The sequence below is a fragment of the Myxine glutinosa genome, chromosome 3, assembly GCF_964187855.1.
Source record: "Myxine glutinosa chromosome 3, kmMyxGlut1.1, whole genome shotgun sequence".
Taxonomy (NCBI): domain Eukaryota; kingdom Metazoa; phylum Chordata; class Myxini; order Myxiniformes; family Myxinidae; genus Myxine; species Myxine glutinosa.
In genome coordinates, this window is record NC_136263.1 from 187,788,595 (window position 1) to 187,816,511 (window position 27,917).

The window sequence follows — 27,917 nt, forward strand, 5'->3', positions numbered from 1 at the left end:
AACGACTGCCCGAGCGCTATAACTAAGTAGTAGTGGCATCTCCAGCTTTCCTTTAAAGATTGACATAATTGTTTACATCTGAGTAAAATCATGCCCCATCTATGGAGGGGTAAACAATGGGTGGGAAAAACTCCTTCATTCCTCATTCGTAACTTGTAACCACAAGACAACCACACCCGAGTTCAAATACTTTCACACCCCATTCCTGAGTAACAGCGAAATGTTATTGGTAGAGAAAAGTCAATTCTTCTGCAAATGATATCGTTACTGCGCACAAAAGCAGTTGTATTAAGTTTTCTCACCGAGAGCTTTCTCAATCCAGGTGGCTTGCCTATTACTCACATGGAACAGGTGCTTCGTGCCGATCATAAAAATAGCCGAAGCAAGTAAACTCAGGGAGTTTCAGGATTCCTCTTTTTTTTTAACCATGGAAACGACAATCTGGCTCCAAAGGTTGCGTACATGCAACGCTCATTTGATTTTATTATCAAGGTCAGGTACAAGGGAAAAGGTGCAAGTATAAATTACACGGCATTGCTCCTATCTATTAAAATAACTCTTCTGGGGAAATCTGCTATTGTGAATAATCGGAACTACGAACGTCTTGGTGACTTGGAGAGACACCAAAGACTGCAGCGGTTGTCACGTCCTGGAGTTGGTGGCACGAATGTTTGCATTTTGACAAAGCAGCCAAACTCTTCTCAGATGACTGCAATTTGAGGAAGCTTGTGGTTTCACAAATGCATGGTGGTAACCGGCAAAGAGTTCAATGACGATTATCAAAACTGCTTATTCAGCCATGATATATCAAGTTGCAATCGAATGCTTTTGGTGACTATTCTCGCAATTTCCTCTGCTATGAGCAATAAAAGCTGCTGCACAGGGAAGTTCTTCTCCAAGTACAAATCTGCCATTAATTGAATATATATACTATTTAAAACTAGAACGGCACTCGGTAGAGCGCATGCCTCCGCCAGGCTGAACAGTTTACGTTTTGTACCCCACCGATAGGTCGGGTCTGAATTCTGACCCAAACCAAAATCTAATCAATTCGTCCTTGTCACACACCCAACCTGTCCACCAAGTTTTGTCCGACTCCATCCATAACGTTTTGAGATATCCTGCTCAAAGAGAGGCAAACAAGACAGACAGAAAAACATAACCTCCACCCACCTACGGTGGCCGAGGTAATGAAGTGGGAGTGAATGAGCAAACAAAACTCAAAAAAAAAACTGACATACACAGAAGCAATTGACCGTGCTTATCAGGTTTTTTTTGACATTTGTTGACATCAGACAACTTCCTGTGTTTTGCGCTTACCACCGTGCTGATGTGACTAAACAACTTTGCTTTGAGATGCTATATTGTGCTGCAGCCACGGTGCATATTGAAAGCCCTATGCCGGACCACATTAAATACCACAAAGAAAGCTTTATGCCGCCACATGCAGAAAATGTACTTTCAAAAATACCTAGTTAAGGGAATTACAAATGATGACAACATTTTAGTTGATCAAGACTTATCTGGATTAAATATGCAAAAATGGGGGAACTTTTGCCTGGGTTTGAATCTCAACCCAGCTATATAACTGGACTGTAATCCTGGTGTTTCACATGCATCAAGTTGTGTGTGTGCCGTCCCTAAGATGGACGTTAAACCGGGTGTCACATCTGCTAGCAGTAGTTTGTGAATGCTAAATATCTTATGGTGCCCAGCGTGAAGAAGAGGCAAGTTAATGCCGCACTCTAGCTATTCAAAATTCCTCCCTGGACTGTGGGTAGCAGGTGGTCTGCTCTTCTTGGAGGCCCCTTGACACCAGGTTACACTAGTTGCGATCTTCGAGCACGGCTGTTGTCGGAGCAGCAGCTTCTGCACTACAAGCGATTTATCCCACACAATAGAAGGAAGGGCAAGGTTAAGCAATCGGTTCCCTTTGTCTATCTGTCCACAAACATCAGTTTATGATTGAGGAACAACTTCATTTCAATCAAATGTTATATTGTGATTGAACCTGTAGTTTAACAATACTTTGGCTCTTAATTCCTCCTGATTGCACATGATAATTATTTTAGTCTGTCTGCATTTCTGTGTAATCAAACAAAATTGAAAATCATTCCAAATAGGAAGCTTACTGTTTTTTGAGGACGTCTTAAGGGACACAAACAACAGGAACGACAAACTAATGTAACGTGTTAAGGCGGTGGAAAAGACGTTGCATCAACGGTGGTAAACCTTTTTTTTTTTTCTACGACCTTTAAAATCTAATTTTTTTCAAATGAATTATATACTTGAACACGACAGAACACAAATCGCCTTTTGGCATCTTCAAAACCCTTTTGTTTACCAGTACTAGGACAAAATATTATGGCATTTTACATCACCCCGATCAATCAAATTTGCTGCTCGCAGACCCCGATCATATCCTTTTTTCTCTTAATACAATTAATGTCTTAATACAATTTTGCTTATGGCATCTAAATTTACATCCATTCCGTTTGACCCAGTTGGAAATAGACTTTTGTCAAGGCTTATGCCAAATGATGTCATCGGGCATTCTGGTGAGCAGAGCTGCAAGACCTACATCACAAAATTGTTGTTGTCGCCATATATTTGTTCATCATAGGATTGTTGTTGTTGTCGTATGGCCCTCACGTCATATCAAATCCCATTTCACTCTATCACCTGTCTTTGATGGGTATATCCACCAGTACCTAATAATGTGTATGGCTACTTTCCCGCTCCTGCTTCTATGTAACCCATTCATTCTGCACCTTCCTAAGCTGATTGCTTTTAGATTATTTTTCACAGCCAATCAGGGACACCCAATGAAAAGACATGGCTGCCTCCACAGAAATCACGAGGAAATTCTAAGCCACATATCCTCCTCCAAGAGGATTGTTTCCATATAAGGATGTAAAGTGAAAAATTCCATAACTACATGGTATTCACAGAATATTTACCCTGCGCAGTCAACTTGGTGTGAGCCAACTCATGTTTTTGAAGGGTATTTTTCTTTGACCCAATATGGCTGCCAGACGACGTGAGTGATGACTCACAAGTTTATATTCTCTAATATAATTGTTTCGTCGGTCACACTCAAGAAATTTCCAACTGATCAGACTAAGCATTGTGCCTGTCGAATTATGACATCATAATTAAGGCACCAATGACGTCATTGTTAACATCACTTATTCCCCCATGCAGAGTTCTTTACAATGATCCATGTTTCAATTTTTTTCCATGGAGCAGTTTTGGAGATATAGAGGTGCAACATTTTTGGATTTTTCCAAGATGGCTCCTATACCACATGACCGATAGCATCATAATAATCATTAAAGGTTATACCAGATGAGCCGCTCCTATGGTCAAAATTTGTGTCCATTGGACTAATAGTTGCAGGGAATTTTTTTTTTAATACTGATCAGATCAAGCATTGTACTTGTCAAAATATGACGTCATAGTGAAGGCACCGATGACATCATTAACATTTCTTATTCCCCATGGGGAGTACTTGTCAATGAGCCTTGTTTCATTTTTTTTTTTCCAGAGAGGTTTTGGAGATATAGAGGTGTAACACTTTTCCAAGATGGCGTCCGTACCAGGTGACCTATCACGTCATAATTATGAATAAAAAATTCGACAGGCGGAGGCGCTCCTATGGTAAAATGTTATGTCTATCGGACCAACGGTTGCAGAGAAAATGAATTTTAAAATGCAGACACGCACGCACGTACACAACCGAATGCCTAACCCTGCTTTGCGCTTCGCGGGCGCAGGGTAATGATCATATTCAACATGAGATAAGACGTAAAGTGATCAGATAGTAATGTTAATATTTAAATTTCAATGCATTTCAGTTATGTTGGCCTGTTTGATGTCCCTCATCTGATTACATAGCTCATGGTGGTCACATTTTCAGGTTCAAATTAGATATACTAGTGAGGTACCCGTGCCACGCACGGGTGGGAGGCCAGAAGCAAACAGACGATGCAGAAACGGCGAATGCCAAAGCATAAAACCAATAAATTCCACATTACTGTAGCACCTTCAGTCGCACGTCAGACATGGACAGCAAGTTCGTGAAGGACTTCCATGAAAAACGTACCCGTTCGCAAACAAACGGGTACGTGTGTTCCATTCCCAGTCAATGGTGAATCTGCATATGGCGATCCGCGAATTCATGTTTAGAAAGTAGAAACCGTCACGGCATTCCGTCATTCACTTGAACTCAATATCTCTTTTTTCATTCCAAACAGCATAACTCCAATCACAAATTAAATAACATTAATATAAAAAATAAACTTTTAACAACATTCGTAACATAAACAAATATTTAAATCCTGATGTGAAGTTCCGTATAGTTGGGTGAACACAATTACGAATTCAAAATCGTAATTGTATTCACTCAATTCCAATCATCAATTGATACTTTAACAAAACGACTAACACGATTAACGTTTAACGATTTAACATTACGATTGAATGACTGTTGTATTGGGATATTATCAAACCCGCTCATTGCCGTCATCTGTCCCCACTTCCGCATTTGCGGGCAGGTTCATAATTCTCATCAAAAGCTAAACAGTATTTGTAGAATTTCAATAAAAGCCACATCACTGTTCATATCGGTAAATATTATTCCATCGTGTTTGGAAAAACTGGAAAATTGGGGAAAAAAATTGGAAAAACAATATAGCCTATTTTACTCCAAGGGGTCCCAGGAATACCCACCTAAAATATCGTTGCGATCGGTTGAGCCGTTTTTGCGGTACCTTCGAACGGACGGACGGACATTTGGTGAATTATAGTAAGATACATCCAAGATGGCCAACATTGCCAAAAAGAATGTATCGAGTTGGGGAGGTTTTCATTGATAGAATATTTTCGCTGTGTAGTAGTAGAATGATGCACAGGTAGTGCACCTGGCTTTGATCTCTCCAAGACGGGTTCAATCCCCAACTCCATTATTAACTGTTGGATTAGTTATTCACAAGCAGGATGCTGAATCATAATGCCTTAACACTGCGAGCTTTATGTTTATGTTTTATGCTGGCTCAATAGCGCAATGGGCTGTTGACGCGTTATCAACGGAGGTCCGTGGTTCGAGCTCCGCATCGAGTCAGAATTTTTTCACACTTACCCCCTCACAGGAATTCGATTCCTGTTTATAATATATTTATACACACTCAACCCTCGGCTATAGCGAACTCGGCTATCGCGTTTCTTTGCTATCGCGGCTACCTTAAAAACTGCACAACACACGACTATCGCGCCCCAAATACGCGCTATAGCGCACCGGAAATGGTGGAAAGGGTGCTACGTCATCACCGAGCGTGGGGAAAGAGAAATCAAGGGAAATCAAGAAGAGGAAGAACTTAACTTACGCTCAGAAATTCGAAATTGTGCAGTTGATAGACAATGGTGAAACAAAGCGAAGTGTTGGAAAGAAATTTGGGATAAATGAGTCAACAGTGCGAGGTATTTACCAAAACCGTGATTATCGTAGAAACGTAGATAAGATTTAACATTCAACAGTGAAACAAGGTGCTCCTTTATTAATACGGCACTGGCAGGTTACGAGGAGCAGTATCATGCCCACGACAACTCCCTCCGTCCGCCAACGCCAGATCACCGAATTCTTACGGCCAGATTCGGCGTCAGAACAAGTCTAATCGGGGGACATTAGGGTAACCGCAGGGGGGGGGGGGCACAAACTGCCGTTCGAGACCTCAATCTATGATGTAAATGCTTGATAATAAGAGTTTGCCGTCAACAACCAACACACCAACCCAGTTCCAATTTAAAAACATGCTGCAAAGTCTCTCTCTCACACACACACACACACACACACACACACACACACACACACACACACACACACACACACACACACACACACACACACACACACACACACACACACACACACACACACAATAGCTGACGTGCAAGTTTGGCGCCAAAGGCTTAGCCTGCGGGTGGGTGTGGGTGTGGGTGTGGGGGGGAGGGGGCACAATAACTCATTTGGGTGGGCATGGCCCGCGAATGCCCCCCCATGACGCCGACCCTGCTTAAGGCGTCGCAACGAGGCACAGCCCTCGGTCTTTGACGAGCCCTCTGACGTTGAGCGCTTCTCTGGTGCTTCAGCTGACGCAATCCTGGGCGAGTTAGAGGCAGGTCAATAACACTCCACCCAAGCCTCGGAACCTACCCAACCACCTAAGCCCCTCATCGTTCCCAAAAAGGTAAATAAAATGGTAAAAAAGTACTTTTTTTACCATTTTATTTTTATTTACATATATTGTGATTCTTGTTTTAATGTTTCTTTATATGTTAATGTTTCTTTATATGGTAGAAACACTTGGTAAAAAAGTGGCAAAAATAGGGTAAATATGTGGTCAACTTGGGGGTCCTGGCACCAATTCGAATTATTACCATACGTTCTTCAGTTCGGCTATCGCGATTTCGGCTAACGCGCACCGATAGCGGCACCAATTAGGCGCGATAGCTGAGGGTTGAGTGTGTATATATATATATATATATATATATATATATATATATATATATATATATATATATATATATATATATATACATACATACATATATATATATATACATACATACATATATATATATACATACATACATATATTGTTGCGGTTTTTAGAACCCTCCACTTTGTAAATATCTGTAATAATCCCTTATAAATAATCCCCTGTAAATATTCCCACTTTTGTGTAAAGGTCAAAGGTCGCACCCTAGTTAGGTCATATTGCAACACGTAGAACACCATAGGATCTTCTTTAGTTATTTCATTCGTATGTGTTTCAGGTAAGGATCTGTTCCTAATAGTTTGACTCTGCGTTGCATTAATCAAATAACCTAGGCCCCTTCTCAAATTCCCATCCTATTCATTTTGCGGCTTTACCCTCTCCAAATTGTATTACGCGCCTCTGCCAGCCGCAGCCGCCTCAGCGTTCGCTGCCTTTTGGTTGTTCGCTGCCAGCCGCCATAAGCCACGTGGCCGAGTTGGACAAGAAGGGGGAGGACTACTCATCGAGACTTATAACTCGAGAACTACTCATCGCAGAGCAAACCCAAAGGCATATTCGGAATCAGTACGTCTCAGAGCAACTACAGCACACCTTAAAATTTAAAAAACTTCGCGTTTTAAAATTATGACGTCATCAGCGTTTTTCGGAACGTTAATTTTTCAACTTCATATTCGGAATCAGTACGTCCCAGAGAAACTACAGCACACCTTAAATGTTTAAAAAATATTCGGGTTTTAAAATTATGATGTCATCAGCGTATTTCGTAACGTTAATTTTTCAACTTCATCCGATTGACATGGGACCAACGGCATGTGACAGAGAGTGAAACATACACTTCCGACTTCCGGGTTCGGAATGCGGGACCAATGCCATTTGACAGGGAATAAAAAAGAAATGCGACATTCAATTGACGACAATGACTTCCGACTTGACTCCCCCCTCCCCCTCCCCTCCCACCCTGCCCCTTCTCCCCTCCCCCTCCCTCCTCTCCCCCCTCCCCTTCCTCTCCCCCGCCCGGCAATGCCGGGTACTTCTGCTAGTGTGTGTGTGTGTATATATATATATATATATATATATATATATACACATATATACACACACACACACACACACACACACACACACACACACACACACACACACACACACACACACACACACACACACACACACACACACACACACACACACACACACACACACACACACACACACACACATGGCATTTAATATAGATTTTTTTTCTTCTTTTTCTTGACTTGGGTTTACTTTCTTAACTCAGTATATCAATCTGGTGAGTTTCTTTTACACTTTGGTGATTTCTTTGTTAAAAGAACCATGTCACTGATTGTCTATCGCAGCAAGAAGTCAACAACAGGATTATATCACAGGTGGCGTGGCAATATGTACGGACAGGTGCATTTGATGATTGGCTTCACAGTCGGGTATACAAGGGTTGTTGCGTTCTGTATTAGTGGAAAACAACTGCTGCACGTCTCCAAAAGTTATTGCCGCTTCCTCTGGAGATGGTCCGTCAACTTGACAATGCTGTTTGTCATAGAGTGGTGGCTTTACGAAATTACGGCATGAAACAGCGTGCTATTGCTCGGCAGTATGGCATCACTCAAGGTCAGGTGTCAAAGATCCTGAAACGAAATGCTCAGAGGGGTGTCCCTACTCCAATACCGAGGCCAGGACGTCCCCGCAGAACCACAAGGAGGGATGATCGCCAGATGCACCAGTTAGTCTGCAATAGCCGTACCAAGTCAGCTAATCGGCTTAGGGCTGAGTGGCAGCAACTGACAAATGTGCCTGTATCCAGAAGGCTAGTCAACCAACGACCGGTTCAAGCAGGCTATCGTGCCAGGCGTCCCCTGAGAAAGCCACGCCTGACCAGACAACACCGCCATCGCCGATTGCAGTGGGCCAGAGAGCACCGTCAATGGCAGACAGGACACTGGAATCACGTGATCTTCAGTGACGAGTCCAGATTTCTGGTCTATCGTCAAGATGGCCGCATCCGAGAGCGCAGACAAGTGCATGAAGCCGACAACAAAGATTGTATAGTGCCAAGAGTCCAAGCTGGAGGTGGTGGGGTGACCTTTTGGGCTGCTTTTCATGCAGGGGGGAAAACTGACCTGGTTGTTCTGAATGGAAACCTGAACCAGTTCAAGTACAGGGCCATTCTGGAAGAAACATTGCTTCCATTTGCTCGTGCAGCCTTTCGAGGAAACTTTGTCTTCCAAGATGACAATGCACGGCCTCATCGTGCTCGCATGATCCAACACTTTCTTGCTGACCGTGGTGTGGAGCATATGGAGTGGCCTGCCATGTCCCGGATATGAATCCGATAGAGAACTTGTGGGCAGAATTAACGCGTCAAATCGACCACTTGGTCCATCAGCCTACCTCTGTGCGTGAATTGCAGCAGATTATTGTCACTGCATGGCAAGCGATTCCTGTCCAAACCTTGGCAAATCTCGTGAACAGCATGCCTCAACGTGTACGTGCTCTCCTGAATGCTCGTGGGGGTTACATGAAATAAATAACCACCTTTAGAGGCCATTTTTCCCCGCAAAGCGGGGGTTGGCCTTTTTCGGGAACCGTGGTTGTTGTTGTTTTTCGGTCCCCTTTTTGAAGCAATGTTTTACGGCCGGATGCCCTTCCTGACGCCAACCCTTTTTGCCGCCTTTAACGACAAACAGGGAATTACCAGTGAACTGGTACTCAATTAGCCGACCTCGGAAGTTTGACAGGCTGAGTCAACCCCCCTGGTGTTAATTCAGCGATTGACCGGGATTCGAACCCAGGATCCTAGGATCCTAAGCCGGCACCCTAGCCGCTAGCCCAACACCAGGGACACCAGGGACACGAAATACTGAACTGTAATTTTACTGTCCGTAATCCCAGTCGTAATTTAACTTTTGTTTTTGTTAAAAAATAATTTGGCTAATGTGCAAAATAAAGAGATACTTCTGGAAAACGTACAGAAGTTTAACACAGTACTGTCCATGAATTGAGTTCGATATCAGTTTACATCACTTTCAAGGATCAATTTATTGAAATAATTAGAATAATTTCAACATAATTCCAATGAACTTTTGGTTCTAAGACATCTTGAGAAGTAAGTTCACCCCCACAAAAAAAATATTCCATATTAAATGCCAAGTCTGTATATACAGTCACATGATAAAGTAAGTTCACCCCATGTAAAGTTTTGACTTTTTCAATATAGTTCAACATACAGCTATTTGATCTTCATTTCAATAATATTGATAGATAAAGGTGATATAATATAACAAATATCATGAAACATTTACATTTTGTCGTCAATTGTATTATTTAAATAAACATCAATGCAAATTTTGCATGGGGGAAAAAGTAAGTACACCCTTGGCTCTAATAGGTGGTATTGCCCCCTTTGGCAGAAACAACATCAAGTAGGAATTTCTTATAACTGTCTACCAGTCTCTGACATCGACTGGGAGAAATTTTTGCCCACTCCATGCAGAATTCTTTCAGCTGTGCGATGCTTGAGGGGTTTCTTGCATGCACAGCTCGTTTCAAATCTCCCCACAACATCTCGATGGGATTTAGACCCGGGCTTTGACTTGGCCATTCCAGAACTCTCCATTTCTTTCTTTTCAGCCATTCCTTGGTGGATTTACTGGTATGTTTAGGGTCATTGTCATGTTGCAAGGTCCACCTTCGGTTGAGGTTCAACTTTCCAACAGATGGCCTCACATTATCCTCAAGCAACCTCTGGTACAGGGTCCGTCAGGGAGGTGTGACGATTTTTAGAAAACTCATACACAGTTATTTTTAGTCGAATTTCAATTTTTTTTTTTTTTAAAGACTACATATATAATGCCATGTAATACACTAACAAAGACATTTTAAAAATGTAATTCATGTTTGAAAAATGACATCATCTAAATGGCGGCCGTTCTTGTCCAAGCATTCTTGCAGACGCGCGGAAAAGTTCCAGCATTTCTCAGCACAGCAGCATCCCTCAGCAGTTCCAGCATTCTTTCTGCGAACGTAAACCGCCGTACGAAATCATTCTGCTGCAGTTCTTGAACCACCATGATTTTGTACGCGTGATAATGAAGGTCCAAGTGCAAAATTCGACGAACTGATCTGTCTGACATCCGTAGAGCGTGAGCGTGCCGTACCGCTGACCGACGAGGGCTGGCCTCCACAGCTTGTCGAACCCTTTCGATGTTTTCCGGGGTCCTAACGGTTCGATCACCTCCCCGAGCTGCTCCCGGCCTCACAGATCCAGTTGTCCTGAAGTTTTTTACCCACTTCAATATTGTGTTTCGAGACGGAACGGCGCCACGTCGACCAACATTGAAGTGAGTACGAAATCTGCGCTGTGTAAGCACCACCGAACTACCCATTTGAATAAACGTCTCAACAACAAAGACGCGATGTTCAATCGTCCACAGCTGCATGGCTACTGAAATGGCGCCTAACGAGTAACCAACAGCCATCACGCATGCGCTAGACCCCCACTTGCATTGTTATACCCAATTCAAACATGAATTACATTTTTTAAATGTCTTTGTTACAGTGTATTAAATGGTATTATATATGTAGTCTTTTTAAAAAATAAAAATTGAAATTCGACTAAAAATAACTGTGTACGAGTTTTCTGAAAATCGTCGCATCTCCCAGCCGGACCCTGTACAATGAAGAATTCATAGTGGATTCTATGATGGTGAGCTGCCCAGGCCCTGATGCAGCAAAGCTGCACCAAACCATAATATTTCCACCACCATGCTTTACAGTTGGTATCAGGTTCTTGTGGTCAACTGGTCTTTGGTTTTCGCCAAACATGTCTTCTGGTACTGTGGCCAAACAGCTCTACCTTTGACTCATCTGTCCAGAGAACGTTGTTCCAGAAGTGCTGGTCTTTGCCTAGGTGTTCATTGGCAAACTTTAGTCTTGCCCTGATGTTCTTTCTGGACAGCAAAGGTTTCCTCCTGGCACACCTCCCATGTAGATCAAATTTGTGCAGCCTCTTTCTAATGGTAGACTCGTGCACTTTGACATCAACAGTGGCAAGAGCTACCTGTAGGTCCCGTGATGACATTCTGGGGTTCTTAGAGACTTATTTCAGCATATTGCGGTCTGCTCTCAGGCTGAACTTGCTGGGGCGGCCTGGCCTGAACAAGTTGGCAGTTGTTTGGAATCTTCTCCACTTGTAGATGATCTTCCAGACAGTCGAATGATTGATTTCAAATTGTTTGGAGATCTTTTTCCCAGACTCGTAGGCATCTATAACCTTCTTTCTGAAGGCCTCAGAGAGCTCTTTTGATCTAGGCATGGTGACGCCGCACACTTCAACAACAAAGAGCAAACCAAGCTAAATGACTGAGGTTTAAATAAGACAGGTTCTTCCAAGATCCTCTCTGATGATATAAAATGAATAAATGATCGTTTTAAGGCCATTTCCCCCGCTGGAGCAGGGGTTAGCCTTGCGGGCCCCATGACAATCATGGTTCCCTGTTTGAGGCAATGTTTTTATGGCCGGATGCCCTTCCTGGCGCCAACGCTTAGTCGCCTCTTACGATGCACAGGGATACGGTGTACCTATTCTAAACCGGGGTACACACCGGGATCATTCATCCCAGCAAGCTGGTACTCAATTTGCCGACCTCGGAAGGATGACAGGCTGAGTCAACCCCCCTGGTGTTAATTCAGCGATCGACCGGGATTCGAACCCAGGATCCTGGGATCCCAAGCCGGCACCCTAACCGCTAAGCCAACACCAGGCTGTTCTAATCATTAACGATGTTCTAATCATTTGCACCTGAGCTGGTGCACCTGATTCTAATTTTAGGTATTTGAAGTAGTGATAAATGTCGGGGTGTACTTACTTTTTCCACATGCGAAATTTGCATTTATGTTTATTTAAATTATACAATGGACGACAAAATGTAAATGTTTCATGATATTTGTTACATTATATCACCTTTATCTATCAATATTGTTGAAATGAAGATCAAATAGCTGTATGTTGAAATATGTTGAAAAAGTCAAAACTTTACATGGGGTGTACTTACTTTTTCATGTTACTGTATATATACTGAAACGCAAAAGAAACTTACCACCTTTGAAACCTTTAAATATCAACAATAACACTGCGTGTAGTAAATGTGTGAACTTATTTGTGGACAATAGTGTCCTCACTGTCAGACAAAACGGTCACGGATGGTCACTTGAACCCTCAATGGTCACCATAGCACAGCTGTTGAAAGCCGTTTTGACCGTCAGTGATTAGCCAAGGGGTACGGGATGATTTTAATGAGCTGCACGTGATGTCTTGATATTGGCTTTAAAAAGGCCAGTGCAAAATGGGCATTTTGACCGAAAAATTTGACCATTTTGACCAACTTCAAAAAGACCGAAAACGCAAAAGAAACATCACTTGTTTGAAATGTAATAAAATTGTAACAGTTCAAAATAAAACAAACCAACAATTGCTAATTGAAACATTGGCATTTTATTGATGACATGTCAAGTTTTTGACCAAGATACACCATCTCATCAGTTTGTTCTACAGTACAGAACAGCACAGGGTGCAATGTCAGTCCCCTTTCAATAGCGTGTGTGGCCACCATTGTTTTGGATACAGGCAGTGCATCGTCGGCTTATACTGCCTACCAGTCTTTGGATGGATTGCTGCTGGATTCTGTCCCACTCAGTCCTCAATGTCTGAAGCAGCTCTGCCCGTGTCCTGGCCCTGCCAACTACGCGTCTCCCAAGCTCATCCCACAGGTGCTCTATGGGATTCAGGTCAGGGGAGAGCGCAGGCCACTGCATGGTGTTGATGTTCTCGCCTTGGAGAAATGCAGTGGTAAAGCGAGCAGCATGGGGACGAGCGTTGTCATGCTGAAAGGTTCTCAGTTCTGGGTGGTCTAGCAGGAATGGCAGCAGATGTCGCAGGATGTTATCTACATACCGCTGGGCGTTAAGATTCCCATCCACAACCACCAGTGGCGTCCTGTACCGGCCTGATATGGCTGCCCACACCATCACACTTGGGCCACCCCACCTGTTGGCTTGACACACGCAACAATCGGCATATCGCTCGCCAGTTCTTCTCCAGACACGCTCACGCCCATCAGGACTGTCCACACAGAACCTTGACTCATCACTGAAAGCGACCTCGTTCCACTGCGCCAAGGTCCACCGCTGATGCTGCTGGCACCATCTCTGTCGGTTGCGGCGATGGGCAGCCGTCATCACGGGGCCTCTGTATGGTCTTCTGGCAGTCAGACCATAGTCATGCAGTCGTCTTCGTGCAGTATCATTGGAGATCCGTGGGTTTGCACGCCCCGGAGTTTCTGCCGCAGTGTGGGATGCTGGACGGAATCGATCCCGCAGGTGACTTCGGACCATCTGCCTGTCCTGCCTTGCAGTGGTGACTCTTGGCCTCCCCGATCGAGGTCTGTCATCTGCAGAGTTGTGGAGGGTGTCTGTCCACCAGGGCCGATATCGTCTGGTGTGAACAGCCAAGGCGACGTGCCACCTCACGGTAGCTCAGTCCGCCTTGCAGCATGCCCAGGGCACGATGCCGTTGATCCCTTGACAATCGCGGCATGTTGATTGAAATGCCCATTTTGCACTGGCCTTTTTAAAGCCAATATCAAGACATCACGTGCAGCTCATTAAAATCATCCCGTACCCCTTGGCTAATCACTGACAGTCAAAACGGCTGTTCAACAGCTGTGCTATGAAGTGACCATTGAAGGTTCAAGTGACCATCCGTGACCGTTTTGTCTGACAGCGAGGACACTATTGTCCACAAATAAGTTCACACATTTACTACACGCAGTGTTATTGTTGACATTTAAAGGTTTCAAAGGTGGTAAGTTTCTTTTGCGTTTCAGTATATATATATATATATATATATATATATATGTGTGTGTACATGCTCCTACGTTAGCCTTAGACACTGTAGAAAAGTGTGCAGAGTTGACATCTGTGCTAGAACACTCTTGTGTAAACCTGTTATGGGGTTCAGCAGGTCTTATCTTTTCAAAGAAACACAAACAGTGATCCATTGTAATTACGTGCAACGGTGAAGGCAGTAAAGTCCCAGACTCCTTATTACACTTTGACCATGATCTGTAAAGATGAGAACTACCGAAACACATGTTAAGGTTCTGTAAACCTTTGCCTATGCTACACAGCAAAATGTTAAGACAGGAATGGCAAACAGGTGAGAGCCACGGGGAAAGCACAGGTTTCTACAAAGGATTTGAGGATTTTGTAAGACCCATAGGCCTGAGCAGGTGCCCCCCACCATACAACCGATTCAATCGGGTAGACTCTGGAATTTTAATGGATTAATGACAATAATGTGCTGCATATTAATTTTAGAGTGTGCGTATCAGGTAAATGCATGTGACATAATGGCCTGTCCTGATAATCAAGAATTATATCTTGTATGGCAGCAAGAAAAATGCAAGCTCTCTGCTTTGCTATTTAGCAGCTTTATCTGAAACAAAGCGCTTTGAAAAAACATTTAGCATTCTCCTCCAGAACAAACATCAATTCAACTATTTATTTCCCGCCGATCGTGATTCACATCCCTGGGCTTGTAAACTCTTTTTGTTGCATCGGAGTAATGGCACAGCATTATTTATGGATTGCTGTGATGAAGACGATAAACTGAACCAGACCTCTGCTTCTGTCTAGACATGCAGGCACAAGGACCAGAAGCTTATATTCAAACAAAACCGGCGTTATGCTATTAAAGTCAAATGAGATATCAAAATAATCCTGGCATTCAATTGGGTTGGGATGGATTTGGCACAACGATGCACTTGCATCAATCCAGACAGCAGCTTGCTATCAATCGCAGTCCTAGCTGGAGCAACCTCTTTTTCCATCATTTGTTTTCTAAAGAGGAAACTACTGGTACACATTGACAATCGTATACAGTAATTATTCGGTCTTTCCTGCTGTAAATGTTTGGAGGTGCCTCGTCTAAGGGTTTTGGTGAACGAGTTTAGGAAAGGTTTGTCGTCGGTGGGTGGGGCATTTGTTGACGAAGGTTGGTTATGTTTGGGGGTTGGTCTGCGGCAGGTGCGGGCGGGCGTTAGTGGGATTGTGGTGTGGGCGTTAGTTTAAGGGGTCTCATCGGTCAAAAGAATCGAAATTTATAAAAAGTACATTCCGATAGTACGTAATTAATGGATGTACGCATATTCAGAATGCAACTGAAGCTCAAACAGTATGATATTGTGATGTCGGTGGGGTAGTCAGGTAGATCCGTATGTGATGAAGACGGCTAGAGTCAGGTAGATCCGTATAGGTAGGTATTCGACTGTCACGATAGGGAATCTACCCTGTAATACGTTCTGTGTGTTTAGTCCGGTTTGTCGGTTAAGGAGTATACCTGTGAACATACCAGGATGTTCGTGTGCTAGGTAGTGATAGGGATTAAAGATAACAGCCTTGTGTCACACCTGGTAATCAAACCTTTGTCCCTTATGGCAATGCACACCAACATAAACACTTAGATAGGCCCTTATTGCAACATTAAATAATTCCCTTTCCCTTACCACAACGACTTTGGAAGACGGGCAGGAAGCAAGATCGGGGCAACGCTGATGGTGGCTGCCGCTAGCTGCACCACCTGTTCGCATAGCAACATCGCGTGGGAGGGGCTGTGACCACGCCACAGGGCGGCCTGTGATTGGTTGGCGCATAAAGCATGAACCTCAGCCAATCAGCGCCGGAGGCACGAGGACGCAACTGAGGAGGAGGGGATTCATTGGAGGGAAGGCGCTGGAAGGTTCGGTGAACGGCGGGAGGCTGGAAGGGACTGATTGGGTGGCGTGCCAAGGCTGACGTCACCAGGCGAAGTGATATAAGGGGGCGCTGCACCGATTCGGGAGCTTTTTCTCAGAGACGACATTGAAGCTAGCTCTCTTCGCCCGGTTCGTGCTTGACTTGGATCCTTCTCTTCCCTCGTGGCTTGGATCGTGCTTCGCACTGCGCTTGGCTTGGATTCCTGTTGGCTCTGTTCCTCTCCTCGACGCTGTTTTCTCCTCCTGCAATCTCTCCGTTCCTGTCTCTTTGTGCCTCGTGTTGGAGATCGACCTTGTGTGGAGCTCGCTAGCCTGCGTTGGGCGCGTGGTGCTTTTGGTGCGTTGGACGCGAGGTGCTTTTGGATTGGTGCTCGGAGGCAGACGGTGGGTGCCGCGTGGGACGACGACGGACAAGACTACAGACGAGATAAGGCTGCACTCACACCCCGCATTTACACGTACACAACGTTTTCTTTTATCAATTCATTTTCCCTTGTTCGTTTCTGAAGTCGGTGTGTGGGATCCCAATTTAGAAATTAGATTTATCGTCGCGGTTCCCTGTCCCGATCCTGACTGCAAATAAACCCTTGTATTATTTTCCATTCCCTGCAAATCTTGTGTCCGTTTGAGTTCGTTCCCCTTCCACAGTTACGTGCTTTTACCGCTTCTTCCTCTTCCCTTCTTCTTCCCGCGCTACATAAGTAAAATCCGTGTTTGATCGTCGCCTCCAGTAGATCCGTTTGGTCCATCCGCGGACCCTGGTGTTAACCAGAGGGATTCGCATGACAATATTTATTGACATATAGTCACACAGCTTCATATATATATATATATATATATATATATATATATATATATATATATATATATATATATATATATATATATATATATATATATATATATATATATATATATACATAGATATATATATATATATATATATATATATCGTAGGAAAGTTTCTCATAACGGCTAACAGTATGTGGAACGAAACATTGTTTACCTGTGAACGGCGGAATATCATATGAAGCTGTTCACAGTGTGAATGACGGGATATCCCGCAAAAGCCATGAAAACGCGAAATAACAGCAGCGAATGCAGAAGCAGGTCATGCTCGCGGCTCGTAGATGTCTTTTTGTGCCTGTACGTCCAAGCTGCTTTATGCATGGCTGGTGAAAGATGGGTTTTATAAATGTGTCAAGCTAACGGCTCGAGTAAAAAATATATATATATTTGCGCCCCTGAAAAACCGCAAATTCACGGAACACGGCCGCGAATACAAAAAAAAAACAACGCCATTTCGCAGCACACTTTTCCGCAAATAGAGAGAAAGATCGCATTTTATCAACTGTGAATACGCGGAACCCACGGATAGCGGGGTCCGACTGTATAATCGTTTTTGCTTCTGTATCTACACAAGAACAGTCAGGAGAACTTCCAACAGCTGAGAGTTTCCATCTCGAAGGTGAGCAGTGACTTCTTGAGCAGATCCAAGTAAAAGTGGAGGAAGTAAGAAAAACAGCTCGGGAAACCAAGGGATCATAAAGGTAACTAAGGGGAAACTTCAAAGTTATCTTCAACCGATTAACACATTGCCACATATCCTCCTCAGGACAGAACATCGACTCAAATCTACATGTATCGAAAGCTTCTGCAACAGCTTCGTAGGTTGAGGAATTAAAGCTTGATATAAATCACAGTCTCAGCTCATACCATTATGAACATCATTCGAAAAAATTTTTTATCTCCCCAGTTATGGGGAAATCCCAGAAAATGAAAATTTCCAGGGAAATGAGGATCCACAGAGAACAGGGAAATTAATTGACAGCAAAAAATGTGGAGCGTTGGATAATCTGAAAAAAGGCTGATGGAAGCTTGAAGATTCACATCCATTTCGATGACATTTTGATTGTCCTGGTGGTGACAAAAATTGCATTTCAGAAAATGGGACGTCAAACTGATCATGGCTTGGTAGAAGAAGCTGAGAAAAGTGCCACCAATGCCATTTGTTTCGCCAAGACACAGCCAAATCCAATCATATGCTTATTGTGTTATTTTTATATTTTTTAAAACATCACCTTGTGTTTGAACCTAAGGCGTTGACATTGTGCTGCATACAAACGAAGAAGTTGGTGGATGTTAGTTAAAGATCCCACCGTGTCCTTCGCGAAGAGTGGGCGCTCTATCTCTGGCACCATGGTCAATTTCCAAATTCCTGCCCTGACTTCCCGATTCGGAGTGGTAACCCACCCAGGATTGTAGCCTAATAACTGCTTCGGCAGCACGAACGCTCTGCATGGGGCATGGTACATGATGATGATGAAGCAGAGTTGAACCTGTGTTCGTACTTGGTTGAGAGGATGGGTGTTGTCTGCTGAAGTTGCGACAGGGTAGCTAGTCTAGTAGGAAGACTAGGTCCCCCTGCACCCCCCGGAGATATACTTCTAATCAGTGTTTCTAGATTGGAAAAAATGTGTAGAAAATGACTAGCTATGGCCCCAAGCTGAAAAAATGTCCCACATACCATTTTTATGCAAATTACTGCTGCAAATTTTATGCAAAATTATGCAAATTTTATGCAAATTTTTGATGAGGAGTAGAGTTGAGGGGTCTTTGAGGGCTTCATCGAGGTGCTCTCGGTTGCAAGACTGGGTCATTCTGAGAAGCACAGCAGGGTCAGAGATCATGATGTTCTCCTCCTCAGTGAATCTCTCCATCAACAGCCTCTCCATTGCCTCACACACTGTTTTGAGGCAAAAGAGGGACTTTGCGTAGGCCTTTCCACTGAGAACACCTTTGAGAGATCCACTTGTTACTAGTTGTGCCTCAAAGAGAATCTCTGCATATCCAGAACCACGCATCTTGTGTCCAGTGAGCATCCCGATGTAGTTCATGGATGTGTGGAAGGGTCCAATCGTTACTACATGACTAGCAAATTCATTTGGCCAGCGCCAGATGATGGGAAGGGCTTTCATGCAGACACCCAGATCAAATGTATTCAGGACCCATCTCTAATCCACCTCAGCAGTTGCTGCCTCGGAACGCTTCAGTACCTCACGAACAACTGCGTTGTCTGTGATCGGTCTGTGCCTGGTGCCTGCATGGCATGGCAATGGCCTGCAGCCTGTGCCTGGGCTAGGGGGTTTCACCTCTGCAACTGGTTCTCCCCCACCCAGCAAATCAACAGTCGACTACTGCACGCCTATCCACCAACCGATCACAGACAACGCAGTTGTTCGTGAGCTACTGAAGCGTTCCGAGGCAGCAACTGCTGAGGTGGGTCAGAGATGGGTCCTGAATACATTTGATCTGGGTGTCTGCATGAAAGCCCTTCCCATCATCTGGCGCTGGCCAAATGAATTTGCTAGTCATGTAGTAACGATTGGACCCTTCCACACATCCATGAACTACATCGGGATGCTCACTGGACACAAGATGCGTGGTTCTGGATATGCAGAGATTCTCTTTGAGGCACAACTAGTAACAAGTGGATCTCTCAAAGGTGTTCTCAGTGGAAAGGCCTACGCAAAGTCCCTCTTTTGCCTCAAAACAGTGTGTGAGGCAATGGAGAGGCTGTTGATGGAGAGATTCACTGAGGAGGAGAACATCATGATCTCTGACCCTGCTGTGCTTCTCAGAATGACCCAGTCTTGCAACCGAGAGCACCTCGATGAAGCCCTCAAAGACCCCTCAACTCTACTCCTCATCAAAAATTTGCATAAAATTTGCATAATTTTGCATAAAATTTGCAGCAGTAATTTGCATAAAAATGGTATGTGGGACATTTTTTCAGCTTGGGGCCATAGCTAGTCATTTTCTACACATTTTTTCCAATCTAGAAACACTGATTAGAAGTATATCTCCGGGGGGTGCAGGGGGACCTAGTCTTCCTACTAGACTAAGCTCATTTTGTAGCATGCTCGCCTCTGAGGTAGCTGGCCATCAATTAGTTCCCCTCTGGAGCCGAATCCGACTGAGCAACAACAAAATAATCCATTCTATGCAGTGGACACAGCTGGTGCAGGTGCATCCTTGATGAACAATAACCCACTGGCTAAATTCCCTGTCTACAGATTAAAGGAATTTTGATGTGAAGTTCAATCAAGTATTTGAAACGCGGAGCGGAGTTCCAGCATATATAAGAACCCAGCGGCCAAGACACATTTCAGTACAAGGGAATACAATATTTGAGCGGCAGTGAAGAGTACAAGAGCGATAATGGAAAAAGGCAAACGGCTAACAGTATGTGGAACGGGCGCAACATGGAAGGCATGCAACCAATACAGATTACACAGCTTCGTCCAGCAAATCTGTGCATAGCAATGAAGGCCGCAACGCAAATGGAAATGCAAACACAAAGTGCAATTGGACCGTTTTAGTTAACGAGTCGGGTGGCAGGATGGCCTAAACTCCTGGAAGCACGCACTCTCACCCCTAGGTTTAAATACTGCCCCAGCTATAGACCCAGGGTGGAGGAAGTCAGGCTAATTCGTCGATGTGTGTGTGCCATCCCTCGGATGATTATTAAACTGGGCGTCCCGTCTGCCGGCATTAGTTAGTGGACATTAAAGACCCCACGGTGTCCTTCACAAAGAGTAGGCGAGCTATCTTCGACACCCTGAACAAATTACAAATTCCTGCTCTGACCTACGGATGGTATTGCATCAACAGTACAGCCAATGAAGCTACCCTGCAGCCTTTTGCTACATACAAAAGAAGATAAAGAAGAAGAAGAAGAACTTCAAGAGTTGTGCCATATAAATCGATGCCATCCGTTTTTATCTGAGTGAAGGAAGCATCGCACCGAAGTACGATGAGACACCAAGAAGGTGACCGTGATCCATTTCTAGTTGCTCTTGGGACATTTGGAAGTGGCAGACATCACCTTGATATAAGTGGAACATCACCATTTCTAGTGGAAGACATCACCTTGATATAAGTGGGACATCACCATTTCTAGTGGAAGACATCGCCTTGATATAAGTGGGACATCACCATTTCTAGTGGAAGACATCGCCTTGATACAAGTGGAACATCACCATTTCTAGTGGAAGGCATCACCTTGATATAAGTGGAACATCACCATTTCTAGTGGAAGACATCGCCTTGATATAAGTGGGACATCACCATTTCTAATGGAAGACATTGCCTTGGTATAAGTGGAACATCACCATTTCTAGAGGAAGACATCACCTTGATATAAGTGGAACATCACCATTTCTAGTGGAAGACATCGCCTTGATATAAGTGGAACATCACCATTTCTAGTGGAAGACATCGCCTTGATACAAGTGGAACATCACTATTTCTAGTGGAAGACATCTCCTTGATATAAGTGGAACATCACCATTTCTAGTGGAAGACATCGCCTTGATATAAGTGGGACATCACCATTTCTAGTGGAAGACATCTCCTTGATATAAGTGGAACATCACCATTTCTAGTGGAAGACATCGCCTTGATATAAGTGGAACATCACCATTTCTAGTGAAAGACATCTCCTTGATATAAGTGGAACATCACCATTTCTAGTGGAAGACATCGCCTTGATATAAGTGGAACATCACCATTTCTAGTGAAAGACATCTCCTTGATATAAGTGGAACATCACCATTTCTAATGGAAGACATCGCCTTGATATAAGTGGAACATCACCATTTCTAGTGGAAGACATCTCCTTGATATAAGTGGACCATCACCATTTCTAATGGAAGACATCACCTTGATACAAGTGGAACATCACCATTTTCAGTGGAAGACATCGCCTTGATATAAGTGGAACATCACCATTTCTAGTGGAAGACATCGCCTTGATATAAGTGGAACATCACCATTTCTAGTGGAAGACATCACCTTGATATAAGTAGAACATCACCATTTCTAGTGGAAGACATCACCTTGACACAAGTGGAACATCACCATTTCTAGTGGAAGACATCACATCGATATAAGCGGAACATCACCACTTCTAGTGGAAGACATCACATCGATATAAGCGGAACATCACCACTTCTAGTGGAAGACATCACCTTGATATAAGCGGAACGTCACCATTTCTAGTGGAAGACATCGCCTTGATATAACAAGTTGTATTTTTACCTCTGCACCAAAGGTGGAGGGAAGTGATGTTTTCACCCCTGTCTTTTTGTTTGTCTTTCTGTGAGCAGCATATCTAAAAAGGTTATGGACGTATCCTGATGAAATTTGGTGGACACGTTGGGTGTGTGACGAGGACAAATAGGTTAGATGTTGGTTCAGATCCGGCCTATGATTGAGCGTTTACAAAACGTAAACTGTTCAGCCTGGCGGCGGTGTGCGCTCTACTGAGTTCCTTTCTAGTTACGGCGCACAAGTTGGATGAATTTTTCTGGAATGAGTTTGAATCCGCAAACCAATAGCCATAGCGTGTGGGTAAGCACCGCAGATGGTAGCGAGGAGCCAGCTGTTCGCATGCCACGGATGCCTTTACATCCCTCGATCCATTCAGGCCTCTTACGTCATTACACGGAGATGGACCGAGAGCAACATATTTGGAAAACGCACCAGCAGGAAAGGAAAAAGAAGTTAGATCATCACTGTACACGTGCACAACCTCAGCCAAATCCTTATTCACAAATTGGAACTCCGATGCAGCTGGCTCCTCATATTGGATTATTTATACCACTGATACCACGCAACATGTGCGACACCAGAAAGCACAGTGAACGAAGATGGATGAATCAGATGAGTTGAGGAAAACCTCAGCTAAACCGGATACACCAATCCTGAGGTCACCCTATGACCAAAAACCTAAAAGTGGAAGTATGTAAACAGCTGGTTGATGCCCTCAGACATCAGTGTTCATCATTCAGCGTTCACATCAACAAAACAAAACGACTTGAAATGCAGAACTTGCCCCAAATGTCTACCTTGTGCCACCCCGCAACGTGAAGGGGGACTTGTAAAATGGCTCGTTTACATAAACGCAGCACATCACCGGTGACATCACTGATGTTGATCTATTTGGCAATCATATCTGAGCAGAGGGCTGCCAGGATGGTCTGAAGGTACGCAAACTCGTCTTAAAGATGTCTCGCCTGGGATTGAATCGCGACCCAGATATAAAGTGCGGTCCTGGTGTTTCACAGGGAAGGTGATTCGATGTCTGCCATCCCTCGGATGGACATTAAGCTGGGAGTCCTGTCTGGCGGCATCCGTTGGTGGATGTTAAAGATTCCACGTTGTCCTTCGCGAAGAGTAGGCGAGCTATCGCCGGCACCCTGAACAAATTGCTAATTCCGGTACTGACTTCTGCTGTGAAGGCAATGGCAAACCACCCAGTACAACCCTCCCCAAGAAGCTGCTTCGGCAGCACTAACACTCTGTAACGGAGTATGGTACATCAGGATCAACCGATGCTCTGTAATGGAGTATGGTACTTCAGGATCAACCGATGCTCTGTAACGGAGTATGGTACATCAGGCTCAACCAATGCTTTGTAACGGAGTATGGTACATCAGGATCAACCGATGCTTTGTAACGAAATATGGTACATCAGGATCAACTGACGCTCTGTAACGGAGTATGGTACATCAGGATCAACGGATGCTCTGTAACGGAATATGGTACATCAGGATCAACTGACGCTCTGTAACGGAGTATGGTACATCAGGATCAACCGATGCTCTGTAACTGAGTATGGTACATCAGGATCAACTGGCACTCTGTAATTGAGTATGGTACATCAAGATCAACCGACGCTCTGTAATGGAGTATGTTACATCAGGATCAACCGGTGCTCTGTAATGGAGTATGGTACATCAGGATCAACCGATGCTCTGTAGCGGAGTATTATGGTACATCAGGATCAACTGCCGCTCTGTAACGGAGTATGGTACATCAGGATCAGCCGATGCTCTGTAACGGAGTATGGTACATCAGGATCAACTGCCGCTCTGTAACGGAGTATGGTACATCAGGATCAACCGGTGCTCTGTAATTGAGTATGGTACATCAGGATCAACCGATGCTCTGTAGCGGAGTATGGTACATCAGGATCAACCGATGCTCTGTAGCGGAGTATGGTACATCAGGATCAACCGATGCTATGTAGCGGAGTATGGTACATCAGGCTCAACCGATGCTCTGTAGCGGAGTATGGTACATCAGGCTCAACCGATGCTATGTAGCGGAGTATGGTACATCAGGCTCAACCGATGCTCTGTAACGGAGCATGGTACATAAGGATCAACCGATGCTCTAACGAGTATAGTACATCAGGATCAAGCGACGCTCTGTAACGGAGTATGGTACATCAGGATCAACCGACGCTCTGTAGCAGAGTATGGTACATCAGGATCAACCGATGCTCTGTAACGGAGTATGGTACATCAGAATCACCCGATGCTCTGTAACGGAGTATGGTACATCAGGCTCAACTGATGCTCTGTAACGGAGTATGGTACATCAGGATCAACTGCCGCTCTGTAACTGAGTATGGTACATCAGGATCAACTGGCACTCTGTAATTGAGTATGGTACATCAAGATCAACCGACGCTCTGTAATGGAGTATGGTACATCAGGATCAACCGATGCTCTGTAGCGGAGTATTATGGTACATCAGGATCAACTGCCGCTCTGTAACGGAGTATGGTACATCAGGATCAGCCGATGCTCTGTAACGGAGTATGGTACATCAGGATCAACTGCCGCTCTGTAACGGAGTATGGTACATCAGGATCAACCGGTGCTCTGTAATGGAGTATGGTACATCAGGATCAACCGATGCTCTGTAGCGGAGTATGGTACATCAGGATCAACCGATGCTCTGTAACCGAGTATGGTACATCAGGATCAACCGATGCTCTGTAGCGGAGTATGGTACATCAGGATCAACCGATGCTATGTAGCGGAGTATGGTACATCAGGCTCAACCGATGCTCTGTAGCGGAGTATGGTACATCAGGCTCAACCGATGCTATGTAGCGGAGTATGGTACATCAGGCTCAAGCGATGCTCTGTAGCGGAGTATGGTACATCAGGATCAACTGACGCTCTGTAATGGAGTATGGGACATCAGGATCAACCGATGCTCTGTAACGGAATATGGTACATCAGGATCAACCGATGCTATGTAGCGGAGTATGGTACATCAGGATCAACCGATGCTATGTAGCGGAGTATGGTACATCAGGCTCAACCGATGCTATGTAGCGGAGTATGGTACATCAGGATCAACCGATGCTATGTAGCGGAGTATGGTACATCAGGATCAACTGACGCTCTGTAATGGAGTATGGTACATCAGGATCAACCGATGCTCTGTAACGGAGTATGGTACATCAGGATCAGGATCGGAATCACAAAATGAGCATGTAGCTGATGATGTATGGATCTTAGGTTCAAATCCCATATTCTCTGAATCGATTTACCCATTGCCTCATGCTGTCTTTATATGATTCATCCAATAGTGCACCGATGCCATATATCGTCATCGTCCTCTTTGTAATACGTACGAGCTCCTCCTCCACGAATCGAAGATCACAGTATCAATACACATCAGATTGGATGAACCAAGCAATAGAAGGTAGAGTAGGAGATGTCAGAGGAAATCTACATATTACATACATAAGTGAAGGAAAGGTGGCGAGTTGGAGAGGAAATGGAGTGAAGGGATTTGGGTTTTGGGGGAGGGTTAAGGGGGGAGCGGCCCCTACTAAGGGTAGAGTTTGGGCCAAGGCGACTTACATCGTCCATCAATGGTGTTCCCTCATCGTAAAGGCCTCAGACTCTCAGAGTGAAATAACAGCTGTGCGAGATATTATATAATCCCTTTTTGGCCAGTGCACAGAGTGGTCCATATGTCCTGTTACCTCTCGAGACGAAATAACGTTGTTTTTTTTTCGGTTATGTTCGCGACGTTGGTTTGTGTTGTAAATAATAATGATAAATCCCAATGGAATGCGATCCACGGGGTAACAAGACATTTGGACCACGCTGTCGGATACCTCGCGGGGACACAGCACACCGTTAGCACACCGTTAGCACACCACACCCTACCGCAGCTACGTTGAATAATGTCCTCACATCAATAGGAATCGCCGTTTATAGCACTTTTACCGACACGTTTCGCCCTCAAACGGCAACAAATGTAGAAGGAAAAGCAACATGTCGCGGAATGACGGCCTTTCTAGGCAGGAATGTATCGCTTCATTCAAGAATGCGATGGAGTGCGGGGAAAGGAGGACCAGCCTCGGCTGGCTGCATCGGCACGTCCTGAGGAGCCACGTTTATTATATACCCCTCGACAAGCCCCGACCCATCCACCATGGCGCTCACTTTACCTCAGGCGATCACCATGGCGCCCACTTTACCTCAGACGATCACCATCGGGTGCACAACAAATCACGGCCCCGGTCACTGTATCACGGACATGCCGCCACCGAGCCTGGTCGGTCCTCACCGCTCTGCTTGTCCAGCTTCCCCGACATCTCCCTTCGGTCTCCAGGTCCGTCCGCGCAGCCGATCCGATTTTACCTCAGATATATGGGCGAGGGACTCTCAATGCGGCCATCACTCCCGCTCTCTCATCCCTCCGTCCATTAATCCATGCACCGACGCTCCTCCTCCCTCCCCCGTGCCTATATCGAGAGGCACGTTCCCTTCCACTCTTCCACAAGGATCGTTTCCCCCGCACCCCCTCCCCCTGTCGCCCTATCTGGTCTAAAGGTCTCCGAAGTCCGATGACGCCCCTTCCTCTACTCCTCTCCCAGGGTCTCACCCTCTGTCATCCCGAACCCCCTCCCCATTATCCCCCCCCACCTCCACGCCTCTCCCTGCACTTCCTGTCTCTGTGTCAGTCCCTCCGAGTCCCACCCAGACATGCGCGCCCTGGAGTGAGACTCAAATTCCTCCTTTCCGAGCCCTGGCGCCTCCTTGGCCGCCACGGGGACGACGGTCGCCATCTAGTCCTTCCGTCTCGTCGTGCCTTTGATACGTTATTTGTCCTTATCGAAACGAACGGTAAACGCACGTGTACGCGGCACTTACAATCTGCACGTTCAATCAACTTTTAGACAAATAAAACCTTTCGGGAATCGACTCGGAGCGCGGAGCCGCCTCCTGTTAACGAGCCTTATCGTGATGGCGACGGTCGCAGACGACGTGCTCAGAACGAGCGAGAGGAATTTAACGATAAAGATGACGTCATCCGCATCATTTGAATCCACTGGCGCCTCGAGGTGCGCACGTGGCCAAGCGTGGACCACCACACGACAGGGTGTCCTCATCACGTGGGTTCACTAAGGACAACACCAACCAACGCACATACAACAACAACGGAGGATGCAAAACGTCAACCACTGAGTACCAGTTTTAACGTCGACTTAGTTATTTCATCCAAAGGTTTCTTTCCTTATAATACCTCCGCCCCCAAAGGTGGGCAGGGGTTATGTTTTCACCTGTCTGTTTGTCTGTACGTATGTCAATCGCCGACATGTCACAATTTTTTTTACCGGTCTTCACTAAACTTTACCAAACGGAAGATT

The 27,917-nt window shown here is 44.9% G+C and overlaps 1 protein-coding gene across 3 annotated transcripts in view; it reads right to left on the reverse strand.

Annotated features, from left to right (window-relative positions):
- The window catches only part of LOC137422968 (rap guanine nucleotide exchange factor 1), a 116,824-nt gene extending 89,752 nt beyond the window's left edge, over window positions 1-27,072 (reverse strand). For 2 of the 3 annotated variants that reach the window (XM_078774872.1, XM_078774871.1), the window contains exon 1: window positions 26,834-27,064. In XM_078774872.1, the coding sequence (XP_078630998.1) occupies window positions 26,834-26,861 (28 nt within the window). In that variant the 5' untranslated portion in view covers window positions 26,862-27,064. Of the gene's footprint in view, window positions 1-26,833 lie in introns of all 3 variants that reach the window. The other variant, XM_068109668.2, reaches the window with a different exon arrangement.
- Between the last annotated feature and the right edge of the window lie 845 nt (window positions 27,073-27,917).